Below are 25,293 nucleotides of genomic sequence, written 5' to 3' on the forward strand. Positions count from 1 at the left end.
CCAGAGAAGAGCATTTCCAAGGACTGAGATGTTCACATGTATTATTCATGTGCGAGGACGCACACATCAGCAGAGCCGCCCAGCTCCGTCCTGGCTGGGCAGGGGCAGCACCCGAGGGGAAGAACTGAGGAGATGAGGTGGGGTGAGCTTCAGAGACAAAGGAGCCATCCACAGCCACATCCCTGTGCAGTCACACCCAGAGTGACACAAGCAGCCAGAGACACTCAGAGCTGTGCCTGCCCCGGAGACCGTAGCTGTTCCTAGCAGCTGCCTGATTCATGGTACCAGGCACACCAGGCACACACAAGTGGCATATGCTGAGCCCCTCAGCCACAATGTGACACATCTGTAGTGACACATACACCTTCCCAGGCACCCCCCCATCAAGATGGTCCCTGTGCACTACATGGAAAGCTGCACGCACAGCCACAAGGGCACACACAGCTGCAGCCCCCACACGGGCGCATTCCACATCCGCTGCACCCGGAAGTGGCCCAGCTTGAGCTCCCAGCCCGGCCCTGTGCTCTGCGTGCACCTGTGTGGAGGCTGAGGAAGGCTCGTGTTGGCCCAGGAGAGGTGGCCCCCTCAAACTCAGCTCTAATGTCCACCAGCTGGGGACGGGACTGTGGACAGTTCTCTTGCAGTGGGCGGGCTGAACTCCTTCCTTCACCTGGCATCAGGCTTGGTGGGCAGAGGCCACCTTGGTCCCAGGGCCTCAGATGTGAGACAGACTTTTGGGCTCAGCGGCAGGCACTAGTGTGGGTGTGTGTGAGCAAGTGCTTGTGACCGGGGTGGGGGGGCTTCTCCCTCCACCCTCCCCCTCCTGTGAGACCCACGATGCACCTACCTGCAGCAGATGCAGGTGTAGGAGTTATGGCGCATGCCACCCCGGGAGTAGCAATAGTGCTGGAACAGGCTGCAAGGAGAGAGTCACGTTAGGGTGGGGTCACTGCAGCATGCAGAGCGCCCACCTCCAAGGGCAGAGCCTCGGCCCAGGCCCTGCTCTGCTGTGTCCCCAAGACATACCCTGCACGAGTCTGAGGGCCCAGGTCACAGGCCACAGAACCATAGGTCAGTGTGTGCAGGGAGGAAGCTGGGGGCCCTGCAGGGCTTGGCCCTGAGCCGGGGGCGTTCACCAGCCTCGCTGTCCCAGCACTTATCAGGACAGACGGACTACTGGAGTCCTGGACATGGGATACAGGCTAGGGCAGGGGCCACATGTTTCCGTACGGCTGCTAGGGTCTCCCGGTGACTGTCTAATGACCACCACCTGCCATACCAGATGGGGCTGGACACACGGACAAGGGAAACCTGAGGCCCTCTGGCCCAAGCACTGTCCTGTGGGGCAGACGGCAGTGAGAGCGGGGTCCCTGCAGGGAGGTGGCAGGAAGTCTGGGTAGCAGGCTCTACCTCTCCCTGCCTGGGAGAGCAGTCAACCCACTTCCTCCCCAAGCAGGAAGGCCCAGCAGCAAGGTCCAGAGGGCAAGTCAGGATCTTGGCCCCAGGCCCAGAGCAGGCCTCCAGGAGAGTCCTGCAAGTCCAGGAGGGTGATGAGCTTGCAGAGAACCATGGCCCAGCCTTGGCAAAGCCCAGCAGTAGGGACAAGTGTCTGTGGCGGCATTGAGATGTCGCTTCATGCTGGGTTCTCCTGGGACAGATCCTGGAGACAGCTGCAATAGCTGATGGACCAGCCTGACCACATCAGTGCTGATCCTGAGGGAGGCTGCACGACCCAGGCCTTCGGGTGGCTCAGACCAGGCCCTTCCCTTCTCCTCACATGCCTCAGGACCTCAGGGCCTCATCTCTGCCCGAGATCCTGAGCTCTTAGGGACTGAGCTGCCCCACAGGTTCTGCCCTGGTCTTTAGGGCACACTAGCTGGCTAGCTGAATCCAGCTGATGAGGGGGCAGTGGTGGCCAGCTGCCCTCCCCCATTTCCCAAGGCCTGGGCAAGAGCTTCCCTGCCAGGTATCAGCTTGGCTCAGCCCTCGTGAGGTCCTGGCTGAGAAGCAGAGACCCTGGCAGCCTCCACCCTGCCCCTCCAGCACCAGGCAGCTGTCTGCAGAGTGCTGTGGGCTGCCCGTGGGCATGCCAAGTGGTGGCCCTGCTTGCCTTGCACGTTCTAGGCATGTTATAGAGAATGCCTGTGCGGAGGAGTTTAATCTTCCAGGCACAGTAAACACAAATTATATATAATTGTTATGATTGGGTATTAAGTAGTTGTTATGCAGAAACGGTTCTGTGAGATTCAATCGGCTTTCAGACTTGCCTTACAAACCTTACAGGATAATTGGGTATCTGTGAGTGCAATGCTTCCTCAACATGAAAGATGTCAGGAACAGCTGGGGAGGCGAGGCGAGGCGAGGCCCCCCGCTTCCCTTCTCAGACAGCCCCGTATTTACGATGAGAGCACTCAGGTAGTTGCTAGCAGCTTCTGCCTCAGTTCCAACAGCCTATGAGGATGGTAAAATCCAAGTCATAGCAGCAAGACGCATTCCTACCAAGGCAGGGCAGAAGCCAGTGCCTGGTGCAGCCAGCGCTCCTGAGTCAAGCCCTGCCATGGGCAGCCTCAGAACCAGCTCCCTCTTTACATACAAAGTCCCCATAGAGCCTCAGTGCTCCCTTGGCTATGGGAGATGCAGCCCTGCCCCAGCAGATGTTAACCTCTGGGGCCCAGGTGGCCATCCTCAAGGGAATGGGGACAGTGGGCCTGAGGCAGGTGACTTGCAGATGACTGCAGGCTGTACTGGGACTAGCTGGCTTTGGGAAGGGAAGGGAAGGGAGGAGAAGGGAGAGGAGGGAGGGGGAGGGAGGAGAGAAGGGGAGGAGAGAGAAGAGAAGCTGTGCCATCGGCCTGGGCAGGCGACACTAGCCCATTCTACAAGAATGGAGACTGGGGCAGGTGGGCGCCCTCTCCTGCACAAGGCTTCCTGCTACAGACACCTCTTGGGAGAGACAACCCTCCTTGTCTCCCTGGCTTCTGTAGAAGAAAAAAAGCAATTTCAAGTGCAAGGCATGGCTTACTGAAGCACCAGTGAAGGGAAGGCTGACCCAGTTTCCACCTGCAAAGTGCAGCCTGGTCTGGGGCATTTCTGCCAGCCGCACTGACACTTCCCTACACCCCTAGGGAGAGCTGGGAGGAGGAGACGCCGCATGCCGAATGCTCACTCTGGCCTGGAAGAGTGTGATGCTCTTTATGCGGGACTTTGGCACCTAGTTTTGATTTAACATGTTCACGACGGGGCTGTAATTCGTACGTCTCACTGTCAGACAGCTTGAGTCATCCCCGTGGTACAGGCATGAGCGTCCCAACTGCGTGGCTTTTTATTAGTAAAAAGATGGACAAAAGTGATTAGATTCATTTGTATGACCAGTGGTACAAACCGCCTGATGCGACAGTCATGCATGTACCACCTCTGCTTCAAGTCGGCGGGAACATGTTAGATTATGCTTTAAATGATTTCTTTCTTTTTTTGGTTTTTAAGACAGGTTCTTACTCACTTGAGGCGATCCACCAGTCTCAAGCTCCCAAGTCCTGGGATGGCTCACAGGCATGAGCCACCACACCTCGCTTAAATGATTTTTTCTTCCTGGACATGAAGACATACTGGTGCTTTAGGGATAAGAATAGGCAGGTGGAATAGGACACATTTTCTGCAGACTTTGGGCCTGGGTTGGGGTGCAAAAAGGTGCCCTAATCTTGGGGTGACCGTGGTACCTCAGAGGCCTGTGGACAGAAGTGTGGCACATCTGATCTTTAAGGGCTAAGGACTGAGCAGTGGGTGCTCCCAGCTGGGACTGCAATCCTGACGCGGAGGTGACGTGAAGCTCTATCTGAGCTCGGCAAGCACAGACTGACCTGACTTCCCCCTGCTTCACACGGTGGTGGCCTCAGAGGACACTGGATAAAGACTCTTCTATATCTTCAGGAAAAAGACTGCCCACTGACTCAGCAGAAACAGATAAGCATACACAGACACGTGTACACACAGACATACATGTGCACACACATGCACACAAGCAGATATATCAACAGATACACATGCACAAATGCACACATTCATGCACACACAGATACACGTGCACACAGGAAAGAAAACCAGGGTCACACATGCATAAGGGTACATGTTCCTACATAACACACGTGATACAGGTGAAAACACGCTCACTGACTCAAGTCCATGGCTGCCTTTTGCTTGGGCTACCAGCTGCCCCCTCTGCAACAGAGTACGTAAGCTGATGGCACAGCAGTAGCCAGAAACCTTCCCGTCTCCAACTCAGAGGAGCTGCAGAAAACACAGCAAGAAGAGCAGAGCTCATGAGAAAAGAAGAAGACAGAGGTCAGTCTTGGGGTCCTAGAAGCCCTGGCTTTAAATGCTATGTGGACAATGACAAAGTCTTGGGTGTATGAGAGGTAGGGGACTGAGATGAGATCTCCTGTCCCCACCATAAAGCTGGGAGTGGAGATCTAATGCACTCACAAAGACGGGGAGACTTTCTCTGTGCAAAAATTCACTGGCACAAGGCAGGCAGGCAGGAATATGAACGTCAAACACGTCTCATATTCATAAGCAAAGGTCTGTTCACTGTGGTTCAAATGTGAATGACCTGGATGGTTGGGAAAACACCCAAGCTGGGAAATTAACAAAAAAACATGGTCTCTGACTGTAATACTTACAGCCCCTGCCAGGAGCTGAAGCAAAGTCAAACTGGACAGCCACATGCTCACCTTGCCCCAGCCAGGATCTGCTAATGCACGCCAGGTCACATGGATATCCACAGCATGTACCACGCAATACACCACACCTACACACTCAGCATAGACATAGCACACTGACACACACAGGCCATGTGGAGATTTAGCCACAACAAGTAGCAGGCTGAGATCCCTGAGGACTTATGATAACAATTATCAGAGACTGTAAACACATGAAATAATTAATACCTAAAGGGGTAGTAGGAGAAAAATACAGGTGGATTCTAGGAAGCATCAAACTCAAACATCTAGAAATGAACACTTTATCCATCAGAGAACAGTGGACAGTAAGACAGGCAGAAGTGTCACCATCCCCAGCTACTGCTGTAACCTGCTCTTTCTGTAAAGCTGCGATTCGCACACACAGCAGCACAGCGTTGGGCCTGGCCAGCCCTGCTCCCTCTTGCTCTCCTGGAAGGAGGGGGGTGAGGCACACTTTGACCAGGTACTGGGGACACCCTCCCTGGAAGCAAGGGTGTTCCTGAAGGGCAGAAGGGGCTGAGTCTGCCCATGTCCCAGTCAACCAGCCTCCCGACCTGCTGCCCTGCTCCCTGGAGCTCTTCCTCACATGGCTGTTTTTCCAACACCCTTGCCTATAAATTTCTCCCAAGCAGCCTCGGGTGGAAGAGGCTTTGTATCCAGGCATAAATGAGAAGCCTTAAGTAACCTGGGAGATTGTGTGCCGTGAATAACGAGGTGGAGGGAGTTACTGCAGTGACAGGGGGGAGGCTCATTTGTCAGTGCCTGGAAATGACGAATGGGGCAAGGATTGCAAATGCCCAGGCCCACATCTGCACAAATCACATCTCCAGGGACAGCATCGCTGGTCCTCCCCCTGGGGCCCACAAATCCAGCCTGTGGAGCGTTCCTGGGCACAAGGCCCAGCTCCTGCTCTCAGAGGTTTATCGTCTAACAAGAAGATAAGCCACTGCCCCATAAAATGCATTAGCTGCCCAAGATAACAGCAGAAGTGCTGGCCTGGGCAGTAAGGGTTGGCCAAGCAATCAGTGCAAGCTGGGAGCACCAGTAGCTGGGGCCAACGAAGTCAATGAGGTGGCAGAAAGAGGTGGCTTCGGTCACATCATTCACTAGGCTGGCCCTTGAAGGATCTTGGGTCCCCAAGAGGTGGAGAGTGACAGGAACAGATGCAGGGAAGGGAAAACAGGTAGGGATGGCGGAGCCCACGTGGCCAAGCAGAGTGCTCAGGACAATGGGCAGTCTGCTCTTGGCCCCACATACCCAGCCTCCTCAGATTCTGCTCAACACTGACGTGGAAGCCAAATCCTGGCTGTGTGACTTGCCAGCAGTATGGCCTTGGCCTCTGTCTTCCCATCTGCACAAAAGGATGATAATGGCACCTCCCATCCACAGCGGCCATGTCAGTATAGTGACTTGGCATTGTGCTTCGGGCTCACAATGAGCACAATGTCAGGACCTGGCAGGCACCACTGTCATTGTCAAAGGGGGTCCAGGGACACAGATCCCTCCTGCGGGTGCCATGAGAGGAAGCTGTGGGCACCTAGCACTGGGCTTTAGAAATAGCCTTGAAAACCAGACAGAACCCGCACAGATCCAAGGCCCGGACCACCCACCACTGCATGGTCCAGGACAGCCAAGTTCTCCATAGAATTCCACTGGCGCCGGCACAGGCAATGCACACACAGCCTGTCTACGTCATTTACCAGAGCGAGCGTGGATCTGCGTACCAGCCCCGGGACCAGTGCACACGAATAGGCTTCCTGTTTGACAAGGGGCATCTCAGACCACTAATTCCTTTGTGGCTGCCCCTGCTCTCAAGGACAGCTGATCTAGGAGTCTCACCTCCTCAGGATATTGGCAGCGCCTTGAGTGTGTATAAGTGGGGTGGGTAGGGAGCACTAAGCATTGCATGCCGTTTTCAGCCAAGTAATGGTACCAAGTATAGTTGTCCCAGCACTGCATAATAATAATAATAGTAATTATTATTATTATTGGCAGTACTGTGGATTAAACCCAGGGCCTTTGTATGGCACTATATCCTTGGTCCTTTTTAAATTTTTGAGTCAGGATCATTCTAAGTCACTAAATTCTCATGTTGGGTTTAAACCTGTGATCCTCCTGCCTCAGCCTTACCAGAGTCTGGAATTATAGGCATGCACCACAATGAATGCCCTGCTCTGAGTAACTTTTAATTAGTGCATGGGATATTTCCTGGGTATAAATGACCATAATTATCCAATGAATGTGATCTGCTTTCTGAATATCTAGATACTAAAAGAAAAATCCTTTTCAGAGGAAGAGAAACAGTCTTAAAGACAGCAGCCCTGGGATTCATCTAAAAGCCAACCGGAGTATTTCTTGCTTTCCCAAATTAGAAGCAGCTGCTATGAGAACACAGAGCCAATTGCTCAGAAAAGTCAGCAGGAGGTAAACTCCTCTCACATGGAACTGGAAGTACCAAATTATCCTTGAATTCCCAGGCGAAGGGGAGAGGAGCTGCCACCATCCTTTTTCGGTCGTCCAAAGGCTCCTGGCAAAGGGGCCCCACTCCACCCTTGCAACTGCTACCTGGTAGGTGCAGCCACCCGCCCAGGGCTGTACCTTTAACACATGTTCTCCAAGAAGCTTCTGAAGGGCAGACCCAGGGATGGGTGGACCCGGGGGCTGCCCGGGGCCTCCCCTTCCCCAGGCCCCAGGTGAGGACAGACACAGAGGAGGTCAGGGATGAGTCACTACGGGGGTTCTGAGTATGTTTCAAACAAGCAAATGGTATTCACACTATTCATTACCAAGAAGGGACTGGCTTAAAGCCTTGCACTAAAACTAGCGATGCACGCATTATTAATAAAACTGGTGCCAGCAGGGGGCCGGCCAGCCTCACAGTACAGCCTGCATGATGTGGCAGCAGTGAGGACTCAGGAGACCCGCAGTGGCATCTCTGCCTTCAGCAGCTCTTTGCTGCCGGATGCTCCTGGAGCTTCCTCACTCCCCTCTCCTCCTGTGCCCATCCTAGTCCTGGAACCTCAGGCTGAGACAACCTGACCAGGGCAATACCTTTCCACCAAGACCCTCCAACGTGTAGCCAGCACACTTACAGGGGGTGTGGGGCCAGGCATATAGGGCCTGGCTCTGTGTGGTCAACGAGATGAGAGAAGACCCGTTGGGCCCCGCCACCCACCCGGGGTATTCGCCCCAACTGTCCAGCTCCCGCTGGGGATCCTCCACCAGTGCCTGTGATCTAAGGGATGGCACTGAGCAGGCAGAGATGAGAGGGGTTTGAGAATTCTGCAGACTGTACCAGTCCAGGGCCTGCTGCCTATTTGACTGAGACTTTGGGTAGGTTACACGGCCACCCTAATGGAAAAAAGAGAATAACCCCCAGCAGCATTCTGCATTTAACAATCTGCATATAACAATCATTTGGGGAAGGAGTGTTTCTCCTACTTCACAGATGAGGACGCTGCAGCTCAGCACAATGATGTATATTAGTCAGAGAAGCTACTGAATCTGGGTTTAGGTGTGGAGCCTGTTCAGGGTTTTTTTCTTTTTGTTTTTGTACTGGGGATTGAACCTAGGACCTCTGCACTGAGCTACATCCTCAGCCCTTTTTTATTTTTTATTTTGAGACAGGGTCTTGCTAAGTCACTAAGTTGCCCAGGCTGGGCTCAAACTTGCCATCCTCTTGCCTTCGCCCCCTGCGCGCTGGGTTATAGGAGTGCACCACCGTGCCTGGCCTGTGAGAGGTTTCTGATCATAAAGCTTATGATCTTGATAGGGATGCCTCAGAAGCCTTGGTAAGTGGGGACTGGAATAGCATCCACCTGGGCTTTGCTGTGAGGCCTGAAGGAGATCACTCAGGGAAGGTTTTGTGCTCCGTAAATCCCGGCAGGTGGATGACGCTATGCTAACGCCTTCCAGGGCCCTGACCTCTGAGCTGTGCACAGAGCCCCGGCTGAGCGGAAACAGCTGTGCACACACAATTGGTCACACCCAGTCCAGGGCAAACAGGCCCCTGATGGACTACGGGGAGGCAGCAGCTGGTGCCCCAGCAGAGGCTGCTGGGAGGCAGCGGTCCAGCAAGAGGAGGACCCACCAACCAGAGGCAAGGGCAGCGGCAAAGACTGCATCAGTCATGGTAAGAAGACGAGGAGAGAAGAGACAAAGAGAAGCAAGCGGCTCATCCTCTCTCCAAGAGAGGCCTTATCAAGGTATGAGATAATTAGCATTTTAATTGGATAATTGGGAATTCTAAATTGCCTATCTTGTATTAAGCATAACTGAGGACATAACGTGACATTCAATTAACAAATCTTCCCCTTTATTCCTGACATGCTTGATTAGGCTGTGTTTCTGAGTTCCTCAGTATCAGTTATTGGAAAAAAAAAAAAACATTTCTCCTTAGTTGTCAATGCTCTGACTGTGGCAGACTGCTAATAAATTATATAAATATACATGCGGAAGAGACTGTACAAATTCTTACACAAGAAATTCTTAGAAAATACACAGGAAAAAAAAAACCCAACCCATAATCTTATCACCCAGTGATAACCTCTATCAAATATTTTGTTCAACATCCTTCCGGGCATTTTTTAAAAAACTGCATAAACAGAGATTTTAAAAAATAATTAGCTATAAACTTTTTCTCAAGTGTCCTTTTTATTGAAATATGACATACATTACAGGAAAGAACCCAAATCCTAGGGACACTAACCAGTGAGCCGGCATCAACTGAGCACCCCAGGTACCCCCACCCTCTCCAGGCAGGCCTTCCTTCTCATAAGTGCCTGACTACTACTACTTTTTTTTTTTTTGTAGTACTGTAGATTGAACCTAGAGCCTTTACCCTGAGCAACATTTCCAGTCCTTTTAAAATTCATTTTGATACATGTTCTTGCTAAGTTGCTAAACTGCGCAGGGTGGCTTAAATTTGTGATCCTCCTGCCTCAGCCTCCCGGAACTGGGATTTTACAGACATGAACCACTGTGTCAGCTGAGGAGCCTGACTTCTAACACCACCGTTTATTTTGCCTATCTCTGAACTTTCTGTAAATGGGATCAGTCAGTATGTTATCTTTTGTGTCTAGCCTCTTCCACTGCTTGGTATCCGTGTGGGTGGCAGATCCTACTTGGTTCACTCTAATTGCTGTTTCCATTTTCCACTGGGTGAGTTTAACCCAGGGTACTTTCCCATTCTTCTGTCAGTGAACGTTCAGGTTGTTTGCACATCCCAGCTATTATGAATAACGCTGCTGTGGAAATCTCACATGGTCTTTTGGGGGCACGTACATACTCACACATCTCTGCTGAGCAAACAGCTCCGAGTCGAAATGCAGTGCCGTAAGATTTTGTGTGGGCTCAGCTTTAGTAAAGAAAGCCCGTGAGTCCTTCCAGGTAGTCACGCCCACTAGTTCACTGTCTGATAGTTTCCTTCACTTCGCACCTGTGCACGGGGCCCAACCTGAGCTGAGACAGGTGTGCAAGGGCAGACAGCCCTACCCAGTTCTGCTGCGGTCACTGCTAAGGAAAGAACACGGTCCTTGTCAGGAGACGTGGCCTCCTCTGTCTGTACTGTTTTTATTTTCAATGCCGCTACCATGTCTAGAATTGTGTGACTTCTCTCCACTGCCACTACTCTCTCCCTAGAGCAGGCCACCCCCTACTCTTGTTCGACTGCTAGCGATAATGGTCTGGCTGGCCTCCCTGCTTTACCCCTTGTCCCCTTCACAGTATGCTCGGCAAGGGATCCTTTTGGAACTGACGTAGGAGCACAGGACTATCCCGCTCACACCCAACCTGCCTTCCCAGCAGCCCACCTCTCTCTCACACCCCATCTCATCTGGTCTTCCAGTCTACACCTCCTCACTACTCCTGACCAGTCAAGCGAGCTCCCACTGGGGGCCCTGGATGAGCCCTACTCTCTCTGTCCACAGGGTCTGCCCCCCCAATGGCTTGCTCTATTTCAGATCTCTCCTCCAATGACTCCTTCACAGGGAGGCCTGTCCCAAGTCCCAGGGTACCAAAGGGTACCTTGTTCCTGCTTTAGCCCTCCCATCCATCCATCCATCCATCCATCCATCCATCCATCCATCCATCCATCCACCCAACCTTATCATCTCTGTATCTCTCACTTCTCTACCCACATACCCACCGGACCATCCATCCATCCTTGTCTTCTATTTCTGTACCTCTCCCTCTCCACCTACCTACCTGTCTATCTGACTATCCATGTACCCATCCCTATCATCTACCATCTACCTATCCATCTGACTGACCATCCGTTCCTACATGCATGCATCTATGCACCCACCCTCTCCCTGCCTACCCTCAGGCTGGAGTTTTACCTGTTCTGTTCACTGTAGTATCATCCAGAACCCAGACTGGTGCTCGGCAAACAGGAGGTTTTTGGTATATTTTTGCTGAGTGACTAAATAACTCTGAATAAGTACAACTGCGTATGCTGTGGCCTACCATTTACCTAACGGGTTTCATGCTGCCGATACCTAGGTTACTTCCACCTCCGTGTTACGATGGGCATTCATGGCCATGTGCTTTTTCACTGCGACCGGATGAAATTCCTAGAAGTGGAGTTACTCAGCATGTGCACATTTTCCAGTCTCAAGGCATGTTTTGCAAAATGGACCCCAGAACACTCATACGGATGTTTACGGTCTTGAATGGTGCACCTCAGGGCCTGTCTCTTGAGAGGACTGGGAATCCAGTGGGCAAACTGCCAAGTATTTCACTGTTTCACCGATGAACTGGCCAGTGTGAACATGCTGACATGCTTATTCCTCATATTTACTCCTTTCTGAATGGCTTGTTCGTTTTTGAAAAATGCAAATGTCCATCTTTTTCTTATTGATCCTTGAGGGATTTATATATGAAGGATACCCGCCAGTGGTTTGGGCTATCATCTATTTAAAAAGTTTCCCCCTTTGCCCTTTAATTTTCTTTATGGCATTTCTAGACAGATAATTTACATTTTTATTGATCACATGTGTTAGTGGTTTTTTTTATGGCTCTTTCTTTTGGCATCATATTTAATAAACCTTTTCCTACCCTATGATTATATACATTCTATCATCTTTGTGGGTTTTCTATTTTACACTTTATCCATCACCCTTGAGTGACTGTGATGGAGTCACAAGGTAGAGCACCATTTATTTTTTTGCTAACTGCCCCTTGCACAATGGCCTAGGCAGCTGTCTTCTTAAAAGATGACTCCTACCAGGCACAAGCCTATAATTCCAGCACTAGGGAGGCTGACGCCGTGAGTTCAAAGCCAGCCTGGTCTCCATAACAAGTTCAAGGCCAGCCTGCACTACAAAGTGAGACACTGAACCAAGAAAACAAAAACAAAACAAAATCCTTTACATATGAGGTAGCTTGCAGCTCCTGTACAGGGACTGTCTCCTGCCCTCACTGGGGTGGCCAGGACAAGGTTCACCCTCTCCCCAGTATTGACATGTTCAAACCCTTTTCCAGTACCTTCTTCACTGATTATCAGAAAGAGGGACAGGACACCTGGGGCAGGTGCTTGGGAGGATGACAACATCCGGGAGGAAGAAACTCACATCCCACAGCACATGGCTTGAGTGGGGCATTCTAGGTCTGCCAATAAGGACTCTTTTGGGGACTGACACCCAGCAACAGAGAACATCCAGAGACAGCCTTGGCCTTGGAAGGCCCTGGAAGAGGCATGTACACAAGTGAATTTTCTGACTGTTCTCTGCCTGATGCTGGGGTCAACATCTCATCACACCTGACTCCATCTCACTGGTCATGCCAGCTGCAGCCATAACACCTTTCTCTGTCTTAAAACCTCAAACTCCCATTTTTAAGCTGGACCAGGCTGCTGAAGGAATCACCCAGAGAGGTTCAGAGCACATGACTGCGATGCAGAAAGGCTCTTTATAGGTTGGGAGGTGATCCTAGTTTAAAACAATCTAGAAGTTATTTTATTACTAAGAGACACCTATACGTACCTTCTGCCCTCACCAGGAGAAAAGCAAGAGACACAGGGAGCTCCTTCAGGAAGTGACTGGGGGTGAGGGGGCGGGCACAGGCTTCCTTTAAGCCAAGGTTTCCAAAAGCATGATGAGAATCCAAGACACGACATTATGCGTGCTCTTACCCACATATTTACTTCATGCATTAAGAGTTTATTTTAAAATGTTACCTTCCATTTATATTGGCAAAATATACTTAGGGTTTCACTCAGGACAAGGGTAAAAAGGTTTTCTTTTAAAAATATTTTAATGGAAAAAAAAGGAGTCAACTTAAATAAAACTAGTAAGCAGATAACAGCGTAAGTGGAATGCAGATTTGGCTGAGACCATGACAGTGTCATGTGAATGGCTGACGCTGGAGAATTCTACTCTAGGGTTTCTTTGAGAAAAAGCCTGGGTTTAGTTCTGGACGGGAGGACTTTGGCTGGGGTTCTCCCCAAGTTCCCGTCTGGCAGCCAGGAGGATGAGTCAAACAGAAGCTGAGTTCTTCCCTGTGCCCAAGCCTGCTCCCTTCCCCAGCTCCCCCACCTGGGGACACCAGGCCAACGAGGACCCCATGGACAAAAGGCCCCTCAGCCCTCAGGAGCTGGGATGATGAGAAGTGTCAGGGAATGAAGCCTCCTTCAGCTGCTGAGGGCTTTGGGCAAGCAGACGTCAAGCCTTTATAAGGGTCTGCTCCTGTAACAAGAGCAGACTCGGTGTGAGCGCTTCTCTGCAGCCAGGAACACTGGCAGGAGTCTAGCAATGTTTCCTCCTCCCTCTTCCCCTCCCTCCCCTCCCCTCCCCTCCTCTCCCCCTCCCTCTCCCAAGTTTCACTATGTAGTTCAGGCTGGCTTTAAATTTATTATACAGTCCAGGCTGGCCTCAAACTTCCTGTGATCCTCTTGCCTCAGCGTCCCAGCTGCTGGGACACCTGGTTTCCACCTGCTTCATTTAAAAGCCCCTCACGAGGCTGGGTCATGAGCTGAAGCTGGCAGGCTCTGACCGTCTCTCCTGGCTACACCAAGTCCACAGCTGTAAAGCGTCTCTCATGCCAGGGCCCCCCACACACTTAGAAGGGTCTTTGGAGGCTCTCACACTCCACTTACTCCCTCTAGGTGGAGAAGCAAAACCTGAGATCCTCCACCAAACAGATGTTCCTGAAATACTGAACCTGCAGGAAACCAGCGCCCCAGATACTACCCAGTACAGTCAGTTCAGGAGCCCTAAATCATCCTTGTAAGGGAAGAAGGCACTTTGTTTTTTGAATCCTTCTAGGTTGTTTGTTTCACTTTGAAAGAGTCTAGCGCTACTTTATTTCTAAAGATCGAATTCCTTTCTCAGCCTTTTAATCTTAAAAATATTTCACAAATATGTCATCTCAGCAATAACTCTCTTGGGGAAGGCTGTTTTAGATTAATGCTTTTCTGAAGCACAGTCTCGCCCTCTCCAGGCCAAGCCCCAGCTCTGGGCAATCCCTGCTTCCCCTCCACGACTGCATCCCAGTTATTCTGATCCATATTCTGGGTCCCATGACCACAGCTTTCCTCCCAGCTGCCGCTGCAGAAGGGGTGCAAGAGAAGCAGACGCTACACCCACCACATTTGCATTCATGTAAACCGCTCAAGGTGTTAGCACGGACTCTGCGCACCAGGAAGCCAGGCCACCCCCAGACTGGAGGGACCCGGGAGGAACCGCATCCCTGGCAGCCCGAATACCCAACCTCCTGCTGGCCGCGAGAACTAGTCACCTAGCCAGGAGGGTGAGGCCACAGTTACTATGAAAAATGCCTGTTTCTTCTTTGAAAAGATTCTTTAAGCATCCAGGAACCACAAAGCCCACACGGGAGGAGGGACAAGGCCTCTTCCGGCAGGGCCAGGCCTGGGAGGGTCCTGGGCGGGAAGGGCCCTTTCCACCCCGTGTGCGCTGCCTCCTCTAATGAGCCTTCTCATCCTTGCTCACATCTCAGAGCATTAGTTTAGCCACACTTGGCTGAAGGAGCAACACGGATACGATTATCACTTTGCAAGTCTTTATCCACTTATGATGATAAATGAGGGCTGTGCTCACGCTGCCCCTACAGAACGACCAGCTTTGAAAAGAGGAGTTGCTGCTGCCAGGGCTAGGGTGGGGCCGGGGACTTTCAAAAGCAGGTTCACAGCATATTCGGTGACTCTGTTCCCCAGAGACCCCATCAGAGAGGGCTCAGCCAGAGTTCAGAACAGGGAGGACATGCTCAGGGGGCAGACGTCACTTTCCAGGGCGAGGGAGCACGAGGCCATCTGCAGGTGCCCCCACCATGGTCCCTGATCTGGGATGGGACGTCCACTTGGTCCACAGAGCATGGCAGAGGTGACTGAGAGCTAACTGCCTTGAACCTTTCTTCTGCCAACATCGCAAACACGTGAAGTAGGCTCTAGAAAACATTCCTAACGGGGGAATACCAGAGACTACTCTCACGAATTTAAAAATTTTTAAACTTAAATCTACTTATCAATAGTTAATTAATAAGGTCTAAGTCCTCTGATGACAGGATGATTAAGCTGTTTTTGAAACAATCCGTTTTTAATTAAAACCCTCCCTTCCCTTGGTTGCTGGATGGATTCAAAAGGAAGCCGAGCAGATGTCTTGTTTTTAAATACACATTATACACAGCCAATAATTAGAAAAAGTCATGCTTTTAATTATATTTTAATTATTCTTTGCTCATTGATGCAAAGTTACATATTCTTGCTTTATGGTACTAACACCGCTCACTGAAGCCAGAAGACAACAGGATTTCTTCCTTGTAGAACAAATGCTCGAAGGAGTCTACGTCTCATCCTGGCAGACAGAGGAAGTGCTCTCCTGACCCCTGGCCCCACAGGCATCCGGCTCCAGCAGGAGCCACGGTGATGTGATGAGGGTTTGGGGCCCTCCTGCCTGGCCACAAGACAGGGAAGTCCCTAGACTTCTCCACTCCTGGCCGGCACACTCTCCACAGCATCTCACAAACTGACCCACGCAAGCCACCACATCCCCCACCCAAATCCAGAAAACTTACAAAACGCCAAGGAAGAGGGAGTCACACACATGTAAACCACGTCTTCCCATCTGCTCTGCTGGGCACTGTGAGGAGCCCGGGCACCCACCCTCCTGTCCAACGTTCCCGGAACTCTCCCTTCCAGGCAATACCCCAGCACCCCACCGGGACCTCTTCCCAGGATTAGCACGCCTCTCCTGACTTCTCCCTTTCCTCATCTATCTCCTGGCCCTTAGCGAGGTCCCTTCTTGGCCTACAGCCCATCTAAGAGGTGGTGGACGGAGGGGTTTCAATAGATTCTCAATTAGCTGGAATTCCCAAGGGTCTCAGGAGCCAGGAGGAAGGGACCTTACCTCCTGTTCATCTGCGATATTACCATCCAGCATCCAGCCACACACCAGGCCTGATTACCCTCTCCAGGAACCTCCCTGGGTTCCCTCAGGTGACCTCCCCCTCCTGACACCACCTGAAGCCCTTCATGGGTGAGCCCTGCCCCCACTCCTGCCCACAGAGCTTTTACTCTGCGTGTGGCTAACCATGGCACTGTCTGTTTTCCCTATGAGCCTTGCAGTGAACTCCTAGAGCCAGGCCCAAGTCAACCCACAGCCAAGGCTAGGCACAGAGATGAGCACACAGTAGGTGCTCAGTAAGCATCAGACGGAAGGGTGACTGGCAGCAGGAAGAACAGGTTGAACACACGAAATGATCAAAACGACATTCATTCCCAGCACTGGGGAGGCTGAGGCAGGAGGTCAAGGCCAGCCTGGGTTACATAGTGAGTTCAAGGCCACCCTGAACTGCACAGTGAGACCTTGTCTCAAAACAAAACAAAACAAAACAAAACAAAACAAAACAAAACAAAACAAAACAAAACAAAACATCTACATGCATTATGGCTAACTTCATCTGCCCAGCAGCAGTCCTGGGTACAGATCTGGCTGTAAGCTTCCCACCCCATTGCCTTTTTCTGGGCACATTTCTGAGCCTCTGAGGTTAGGCTGGGACTGTGTGACTATTTTCCGCCAATAGGAGAAGGAGGGGAAGTGACAACGTGCCATTTCCTGCACATGTGATTTTTAAGAATGGGTGAGATTTCTCTATGTTTTCTCTCGCTTCTCGAGGGGACAGAGGTGGGCAAAAAGCCACCCTGAGTAATGCTGGAGCCACATGCCAGCCCCAGGCTGCAAAAGAGCACGAAATAAACCTCACTGTGCTAAGCGACTTAGAATTCAGTTTTTATTGTTACTGCAGCAGAAGCTGTCCTATGCTAATACATGTAGAAATTCAGAATATGCTGAATTTTTAAATCCGTAGGGAAAGACATTATTCCACAGACAACAAGTAAACCACTAATTTTTTTAGGGTAATTTTTTTTAGGGGCAGAAAAATCAGATTGCATGCTTACACATTACCCTTCCCCACAATACTATTCAAGTTGTGTTGGACATCTATGAGAAACTTAAAGAGCAATAGAGCTGCCTCCTCACAGGATCACTGATAGAAAAAAACCCATACCTCTTCCTTCATCCCCTGGTCCCGATACAAATGCTTCAAAACGTGCATCCAGGAGGTTAGAATATCCTCTTAAAACTATTCTCCTGAAACAAAACATCTCACCTCTCTCCCATTTTATACTAGTGCAAGAACCCAGATTAAGAATCAAATGAGGCTTGATATTAGCAAGGATTCTAAAGTAGTCTGCAGAAAGTCACATTCATTTGGCTAGGTCCTATGGCTGTAGGTAAGATGTGGTGGCCATTTCTAAGAAGGGGTCAGTATTGCACCAGCCAAAAAATTTTAAAAGTATAAGAAAAAAAGGAGGGTAGGGAGGTGGGAGATACTGACTGCAAAGACAGTTCCTTGCTCAGGTCATAGGCAGAGTAGATACAGAAATTTATCTGAATTTTATTCTATTTTACTTATTTTTGGGAGACAGGGTCTTGCTCTGTAGTTTAGGCTGGTCTTGAACTCACTATATAGCCCACACTGGCCTTGAACTCACAGTGTTTCAGGCTCCCGAGGGCTGGGATTACAGGCATGGGCCATCGCACCTGGCAACCTGAATTACTGTCTCATCTACTTCTGGGATCAAGATACCATGTAAGACCTGGGGGTATAGCTGGAAAGTGAAAGATTCTCCAGCCTTCTGTGGGCAAAGGAAAATTGCTTCTTTTTTTTTATCTGGCCTGTTGCTGTAGACTTGTGCTTATGTGTTATTCTTAAGTGCATTTTTAGATGAAGAGTTAAATATTTTAAAAAAAAAACCATGTGGATGCATGGATATAGTATATTACACATACCACACCAGTTTTTGAAATATTTCATAATTGCATAGAAAATATTTTTGTATAAAATTATAAAAACAGAAAACAAAGAGCTGAACTGTACTGAGGTGGAACACGTGGCAATAGTGGAAAAACATAAACTATACTGGAAAGGATCAACTTAACTACTTACATTTATTTCAAATTTCTATATAGTACACTAAAATATTTTCAACATATAGAACAATAACATGAAAAGCCCTACTATAAAAGTATTCTTACATTAGTAAGTGGAACACACATGTCCCCATGGTACTTTTCGTTTTTTTTTTTTTAAGCTTTTTAATTTTTTGGTGCTGAGGACCGAACCCAGGGCTTCCAGCTTGCCACACAAGCATCCTACCACTGAGCTGAATTCCCAGCCCTGTGTCCTCATTGTAAATGGGGCGAAGGATGGACAAGCTACACAGACAAATGCCTAAGAAAAGGCGATGTAAGAGGTTTAACCGCACCGGTTATCAAAGAAGCAGCAGTACAGATGTGGCAGTACTTTGCCTTTAACAGACTGGTAAAGATGGGTCATCATAGAACCAACACCATTAACCGGAGCCCCTACAGGACACACAGGCAGTCATGGGGTGTCCAGAGCAGTGGCTGGGGATGTAGCTTCTGGAGAGAGGTTACCCGGCTCCTCTAGGACCCATCTGTCTGTGGTGGGGTCTCAGTGAGTTCTTCAAAGTGTCCCTGGCCTACATCCTATAAAGGAGAGAGGATGCTATGTGCCCCTCACTGGGTCCACTCAGAAAATCCCCAGGAAGCACAAAGTACCTGCTCACATTCGCAATAGCCACAGCGATAAGAGGGTAGCTTTTCTGGAAGGCAGTTTGGTTTTGCGCTTCGAAATTTTCTCCAGCAACTCCATTTGCAGAAATTTATCCCAGAGATGATCAGTTAGACCTTCCCCAGGAGATGGCTAGATAGGGCTGACTGTGTCAGTCACACTGGGAAGTCGAGAGCCCCTTGGTTCTCTGGGCGAAAGGCTAGGTAAGTGGATTGAGGGAGGGCCCCACGGTGCGCCCCAGTTCACAGAAGAGGTTTCTACTGCATGCGGGTGGAACAAACCACCCAGTATGACCCAGCAGTTCAAAGTCTGTCTCCATGCGCTGGGGGAGTTTTGCAGCCTATTGGCTAAAGCCCCAGGGATGAGTGAGCCTCTAGATCACGGGTTTTTTCATATCTTATTTATAATGTTCTGAACAAACTGAATGTCCTACTGCGTGGGTATTACATTCTTTTCACCAGGGTGAAGCTATTTTCATTTTCAAAATATTTTTTAAAAGAAATAAAAGCTACCAGATCCACCCCACCAGCCTGGCCTCACCAGCGCAGGTGCCCTTGCCCAGCACACCGCTCAGCTCCTTGAGTACAGCCAAGGCCCAGGATGACTCCGTAAAGCTGCCACAAGGGGTCACAAGTGCACGCTATCTGCCTCCCACCCGGAGCACCTTGAAAAACCTTCGGCCTTCAGCCTGGCAGTGGGGACCACAGATGGATATATTTTCTACATCACCTGTGGGCAAATTTTTTTAAAAAAAGCAACATAAGCTCAATTCCTTTCTGACTCCAGATCAGGAAACCTCAAGGTGGAGTCAGATCGCCCCAACTCTGAATGCCTTGCGTCCTCATGGAGGCCAGGGCTGGGGTCCTATCCTTCTCATTTTAGAATTCTGTAGGGAATTTCCCTGGGAGAGGGAATGTAAAACACAACAAGCTTTCCCCTTGTGATTCTGCCGCAACAAAACATTTAAAATCCATGTAATCGTGTCTCCTTAACCATCTCGCACTTGCACCTCTGTGTTTGGCCACCCAGGCCCAGGGCCTTCCCTGGAGGCACAGCATCCTCAGAGCCTCTCCTCCCAGCCTCTCTTCACACCCGTTTGCAGCACTGCTGCCTGAAGATGGGTGCTCAGACTCTGGGTGGCCTCGCTTTTCTGGTTCTTGGTCTCTTGATCACAGCTGGAAGATTAAACCCAAAGTGGCCCTCAGCAGCCTAGGGATCACGGGAGCTGCTTAAAGCCTGAGGCCCCAGGGAAGTGCGTGCTTTTGAAAGACAGGGGGCCCATTCCTTCTTCCATCCAGAGCTCCTGCCTCTCCTCCACTGTAACAGTAGATGCAGAAACAAATTACGCAAGGCTCTTTGATGTGTCGTTTGGAGAATCCAAGCCACAAGAATGTCTGCTCGGTGCTGCTTTCAAAGCCCACTTATCTTTCTTCTCTAGAAATTAGATTCTTTGAAAAACCTCTGTCTGAAAAGGAAGTATCCGTAGTGCAGTATAAGCTGGAGAGGCGAGACTGGTTGGAACCTGCTTCCTCTGGCTGCAGGAGCCCACCCCCAGGCAAAGAATGCCAGCTCAGGGTCTCTCTGCAGACCAGTAAACTGGACAGGACAGGCTGAACTGTAGCTCTGCAAGGCCCAATTAAACAGCATAAGTGCCTCTGGTGCTGTCACTGGGGAAACCCACACGATCTACCTCCCCGGGGAGCAGCAGGAAGCTTCTCTGTCCAGGAAGACTCCGCCATTCTGAGGGAATGAGCCTGCCACTACCAATGGATGCGGCAGGAATGGACAAATAACCCAGAATGTATAAAATATCATATTTGTCAAGTCCTCTGGGACAGAAAACTGAGATTCAGCAAACAGCTCCGAACTGAACAGATTCCCAGTCACAGCTTCTAAATCCCCCAATTATATGCACAGCTGCATGGCAAAGGTGGGAACACTGGGGCTCCTGGACTTCCCGTATGTACATCCTGGAGATGGTGGCTGTGACATGGCCTGAGCCAACACACACAGGCCTTTCAGAGCACCTTCAGATGTCTCAGCCTGCAGGTGTGGCTGGCCTATAGCAACACGCCCCCTCTTCTGCCTTCCTTTCCTGGGTAAAAGCTTTTTAAGGAAAGCGTTTCTACTCTACCGGGCCTGGGACAAGTTGATAAACCCTGGGGCCCGGAAGCTACACAAATGCTTGCATGTCACCCTAAACCAACTCCAAGTTGTGTAGACACAGGTGTCTTCCCTGGCGTTCTTCACCTCCAACACAGAACGTGCTCGTCAAGGCCTCAGAATATCAGCCTCTGGGGAAACCTCAATAATCGAGGCTTAAGTTTCTTTATGAAATGTCCCCAGCCCAGCTGCTGACTCCTGCTTCTTGCAGTGTGAGCAGGTGTTTCATTCTTAAACCTAGACCCAAGCTCTGCCCGCCCTCAAAGGGGGCATTCCCGCTCTACCAGCGCACAGGGTACAGCAAAGCCCTTGAGATGCTCTCAGAATAATAATGCCTACTTTGTACCTCCAGGGGCCTTAACTAATTTATAAGGCAATTTTAATAATAACTATATATTAATTTTACATCCCGCTTTTACCTATTCCAGTGACTATGAATGGTTAGGAATTGGGTAATATATTACAATAGGCTTCTGGGGACTTTTTATTAACTAATGCCCCATATTTAAAAACCTGCTTGTCAAACGAGAAACATTAAGAAGCTCTGTCCCTTTTATAATTGCTTCTAATAGACTCAATATTCAGGCCATGGCCTAACAGACAGCCCAGGCAGTACTTCCTAAATTGCATTTAACTTTTACATTTTTCCCCTGTCATTGGCCAACAGGATAATTCAGAAAGCACACAAATGGTCATTTCACCGTGTCAGCCCTCGCTCCTGAGATGCCTGTGAATTTAGAAGTTACGAGGATCACTCAGGATGGGAGATGTCAGTCTTCCTGCCTAGACTGTCAGCGCTGTGTCTGTCTTGCTTTGTCAGACTTTTTTTCAAACTTATTTATTGAAATGTAACATACATCCAGCAAAGCTCACACTTCTCAGGTGTCCAGATGGAGGACACTTTGCAAACGTACCCTTTAGACCATTCCTAGTCTCAGAACATTCCTTGCCTTCTAGCAGGCTCCTCTGCTGCCTCCTCCCCCAGCCCTCTGCTCCTCATTCGCCAGGGTTCTGCCTGCTTGAGAACTTTGTGGGGTGACACGTTTGCATCCAGCTTCTTTTATTTGACTTTACGCTCGCAAGAGCTGACTCTTGGCCAATATTCTAGTGCAGAGCAACACCGTTCACTTTCAGGGTGCTCTCTGTGTGAACTCACCATGATCTCCCCGCCCACTGCTGACGGGCCTGCATCGCTCAGCCCATCTGCTAGGTGCTCAGTGAGATGGTGAGGATGTCAGGCATGGGAAGCTGAGGTATGGGATGCTTGGCTTTGGCCAACGCGCAACTGTTTGCCGGGGATTCGTCCCGCGCCCCTGTTTGCTTTTGGTCTTTTCCCTGGTAAGGAAGAAGCCTTCAAGCCTATCACCTAGAAGCTGGAACCTGAGTGGGCGGTGTCAGGGCAGATCCTCAGGCCTGGGGGCTGCTGCTGCCATCTCCACCAGAAATGGCATAAGGGTGCATTAGGCCTTCCCTTAGCCTCTGGGTGGGAAAAGCAAAGATTCTCCACAAGCACAGATTTCACAGAAATGGGAACCTGGTCATAGGTGCAGGAGTAAAAATTCATTCACCTGGGAGCCAAAGCAGGTACCAGGGAGTGTCCGCAAGCGGCCGGGAAAGGCAGTGAGCAGGTATTGGTCATTGGGCCCGGGGAAGAGGGCCAGAAAGAAGTCAGCTGGAGCAGCAGGAAACTCAGCCAGGCAGGCGCAAGGCCCAGCCATCCTCAGGCCTAGGCACTCCCTGCTTTGAGAGTGAAGGAAAGAGCCCTTGGGGGCTACCAACTACTGGAAAGCCGCAAACATCTGAGGACAGCCTGGACAGAAGGAAGTGAGGAAGACACCCGCTTCCACAGGTCCGAGCCCAAGGCGCAGGCCTAGGCCCAAGAACTTGGGAAGATCAAAGGCCCGCTCCGGAATAGGATGAGGCCAAGCGAGGCCGCTGGGGTGACCCTCCCTCATCCAGCCAACATTTCCAGGCAGAGGAGAGAAAAGCAGCAGCCACCCAAGGCTGCTAGAAAACCACCACGCTGGGGAATCCTTTGTTTTCATTTCCCAACTCTGAGGCCCCTCGGCTGTGCCCGCATCTGATCCCGACTCAAAAATCGCAGGGGACTCTGGGCGAGCCTGCCAGAGAGAAGCCTCAGCTGTGACAGCCTGGGGACTTGGAAAATTGAGGCCCCCGAAGCTGGTTTTAGCAGTTTATGAATAATAAATGTAATGAGCATAATGGAAAACACAAAGTGGAGGCCAAGCAGGGCCCTGGGGCGATGGTCTCAGCAGGCAGCCCCGCTTGTCACTTCTTCTGCTTGGGTCCCTCAGAATGGACAAGCGGTCTGGGGGCGAGGGGTCACAAACTCCTATCCTGGCCAGTGAGAACCCAGAACAAAGGACAGCTGAGGCCCAGGTCTGCCCAGGGGACAACCCCTTCATCCAGAGAATTGACTCCTTTCCTCAACCTTAGGCAGGGCTTGCCTGGTGCCTCTCTGGTCCCGGTCATGTCACCTGCAAAACGGGAATGATTCCACTGTGGCTGTGGTCACATATGGGCTGTGTGAGTCCCAGCTGTTACTTGCACCACCCTCGTATCTCACTCTCTGCAGCATCTTAGCGGCAGGAATCTGCAAGGGCTACAGGCAGACAGCTTCCCTGAGCACCTACATCCAAGCACATCTCCAACCACATTCCTGTGGTGTCACCTGCTGGTTCATGGAAACCAGTCCCCAGGACACCTGCTGACCTGATGCTGGTTGGACTGCTGTCATTGCCACCAGGCTTCTGCCGGGTCCTTCCTTCCTGGGGCCCAACACTGAATGCTCCCCTGAAAATGCTGAAGGAAAGTGGTGCAGACTTGGAGGAGGAAGGCCACCTCCAGGAAACAGTAAGAATGAAAGGCAGGCGTGGGCTGGGGGAAGACTGGATGGGCTGGAGCTTAAACCCACCCAGAGCTCCCTCTCACTTCTCTGCTTAGTCTTGGTCCTTTTTCTGTTGCTACAACAAAATGCCTGAGGCTGCACAATTTATAGAGAAGAGGTTTATGTATCTCAGTTCTGGATGTCCAAGAGCATGGAAGCTGCACCCGCAGGGCCTCAGGATGCCTCAGTGCCTGGTGGTGGCATCGTAAGGTGGGAGCACATTTGAGAGTGCTGAGAGGTGAGGACCAAGGGCAAAGGGAGACACCAGTCACACTCCGTAACTCCCCCTCTAGAAGTAACTACTCACTCTGGAGAAAAGTGTTCATGCCTCTTAAATGCCCCAGTGCCTACCAACACCATCACATTGGGAACTAAGACGCAGCATGGCTTTTGGCAGGGCCAAGCTACTGAAAACACAGCAGCACCCCCACCCCCATTGGGTTCAGGGTGATGGTTTTGGCCATGAGGAGGGGAGATGACAGAAGGAAGGGAAGAAGGTGAAGAAGAGGAGGGAGAAGGAAAAAGGAGAAGGGAGTGGAGGAGGGAAAGGGGGAAGGGGAAGGAGAGCAGAGGAGGGGAAGGACGGAGCGAGGGGGACAACTAGGAAGCGAGGTGAAGAGGAGGGGGATGGAGGGGGTGGGGCTCCACAGGCTGCCTTCCTCAGGGTGCACCTGCCTGGCCCAGGGGCACCCGCCCCACTGCGGCACAGCTGTGGGCCATGAGCGGGGTGCCCACTGGGCAGGCGTCACCCCAGAGGCCTCCCCACACTCCTGAGAAGGACACGGGGCTTGTCAGAGAGGATGACTGAGGTACTGCCAGAGGCTCTCACACCACAGATCGCACCTTTACGGGAAAATCAATGTTATTGCCGCCTCTATCTTCCCACCCTTGTTGCTGGCCCACAGCAGTCGTTTGCAGCAACAGCCAGGGCCCGGCCAGGGCTTCCAGGGTCGGGTGGGGTGGGGAGCCTGGAAAGCATCTGATGGGGACAGCTATCACAGCCCACTCTGCATGTGCTTGGAGCCCCTGCGGTGTGTTCACCACGTGCACGGGCAACGCTATCGCACGCCTAATGTGCGCCACCTGCGCAGCACTGTGACGGCAGAATGAACAGGGCAGAGCTGGCCCCCGGGGCCTTCCCTGCATAACTGTGAGAGCACTGAGCATACAAGGCAGAAGCCAGGGGCCAGGAGAGCACAGCCTTGGACTGGGCTTGAGAGAAAACTTCCTGGAGAAGGTGGAGTCTCCAGCTGAGTGCAAAGCAGGTAGGAAACGCAGAGGCCAAGAGAAGCCCCTGTATGAGAGGAGCAGCACCTGGCCGAGCCGGGCCCCTCTAGGAACAGGGCTGGGAACCAAGGGAAGGGACGCACCTGC

General features: G+C 51.0%; 1 protein-coding gene across 2 annotated transcripts in view; it reads right to left on the reverse strand.

Moving 5' to 3' along the window:
- Positions 1-25,293, reverse strand: part of Pepd (peptidase D) — a 129,424-nt gene that overhangs the window by 25,323 nt on the left and 78,808 nt on the right. For both annotated transcript variants that reach the window (XM_013522478.1, XM_013522477.1), the window contains one exon: positions 848-916. In XM_013522478.1, the coding sequence (XP_013377932.1) occupies positions 848-916 (69 nt within the window). The remainder of the gene's footprint in view (positions 1-847; positions 917-25,293) is intronic.

The sequence above is a fragment of the Chinchilla lanigera genome, unplaced genomic scaffold (assembly GCF_000276665.1).
Source record: "Chinchilla lanigera isolate Chin_1 unplaced genomic scaffold, ChiLan1.0 scaffold00067, whole genome shotgun sequence".
In the NCBI taxonomy this organism is placed as follows: Eukaryota; Metazoa; Chordata; class Mammalia; order Rodentia; family Chinchillidae; genus Chinchilla; species Chinchilla lanigera.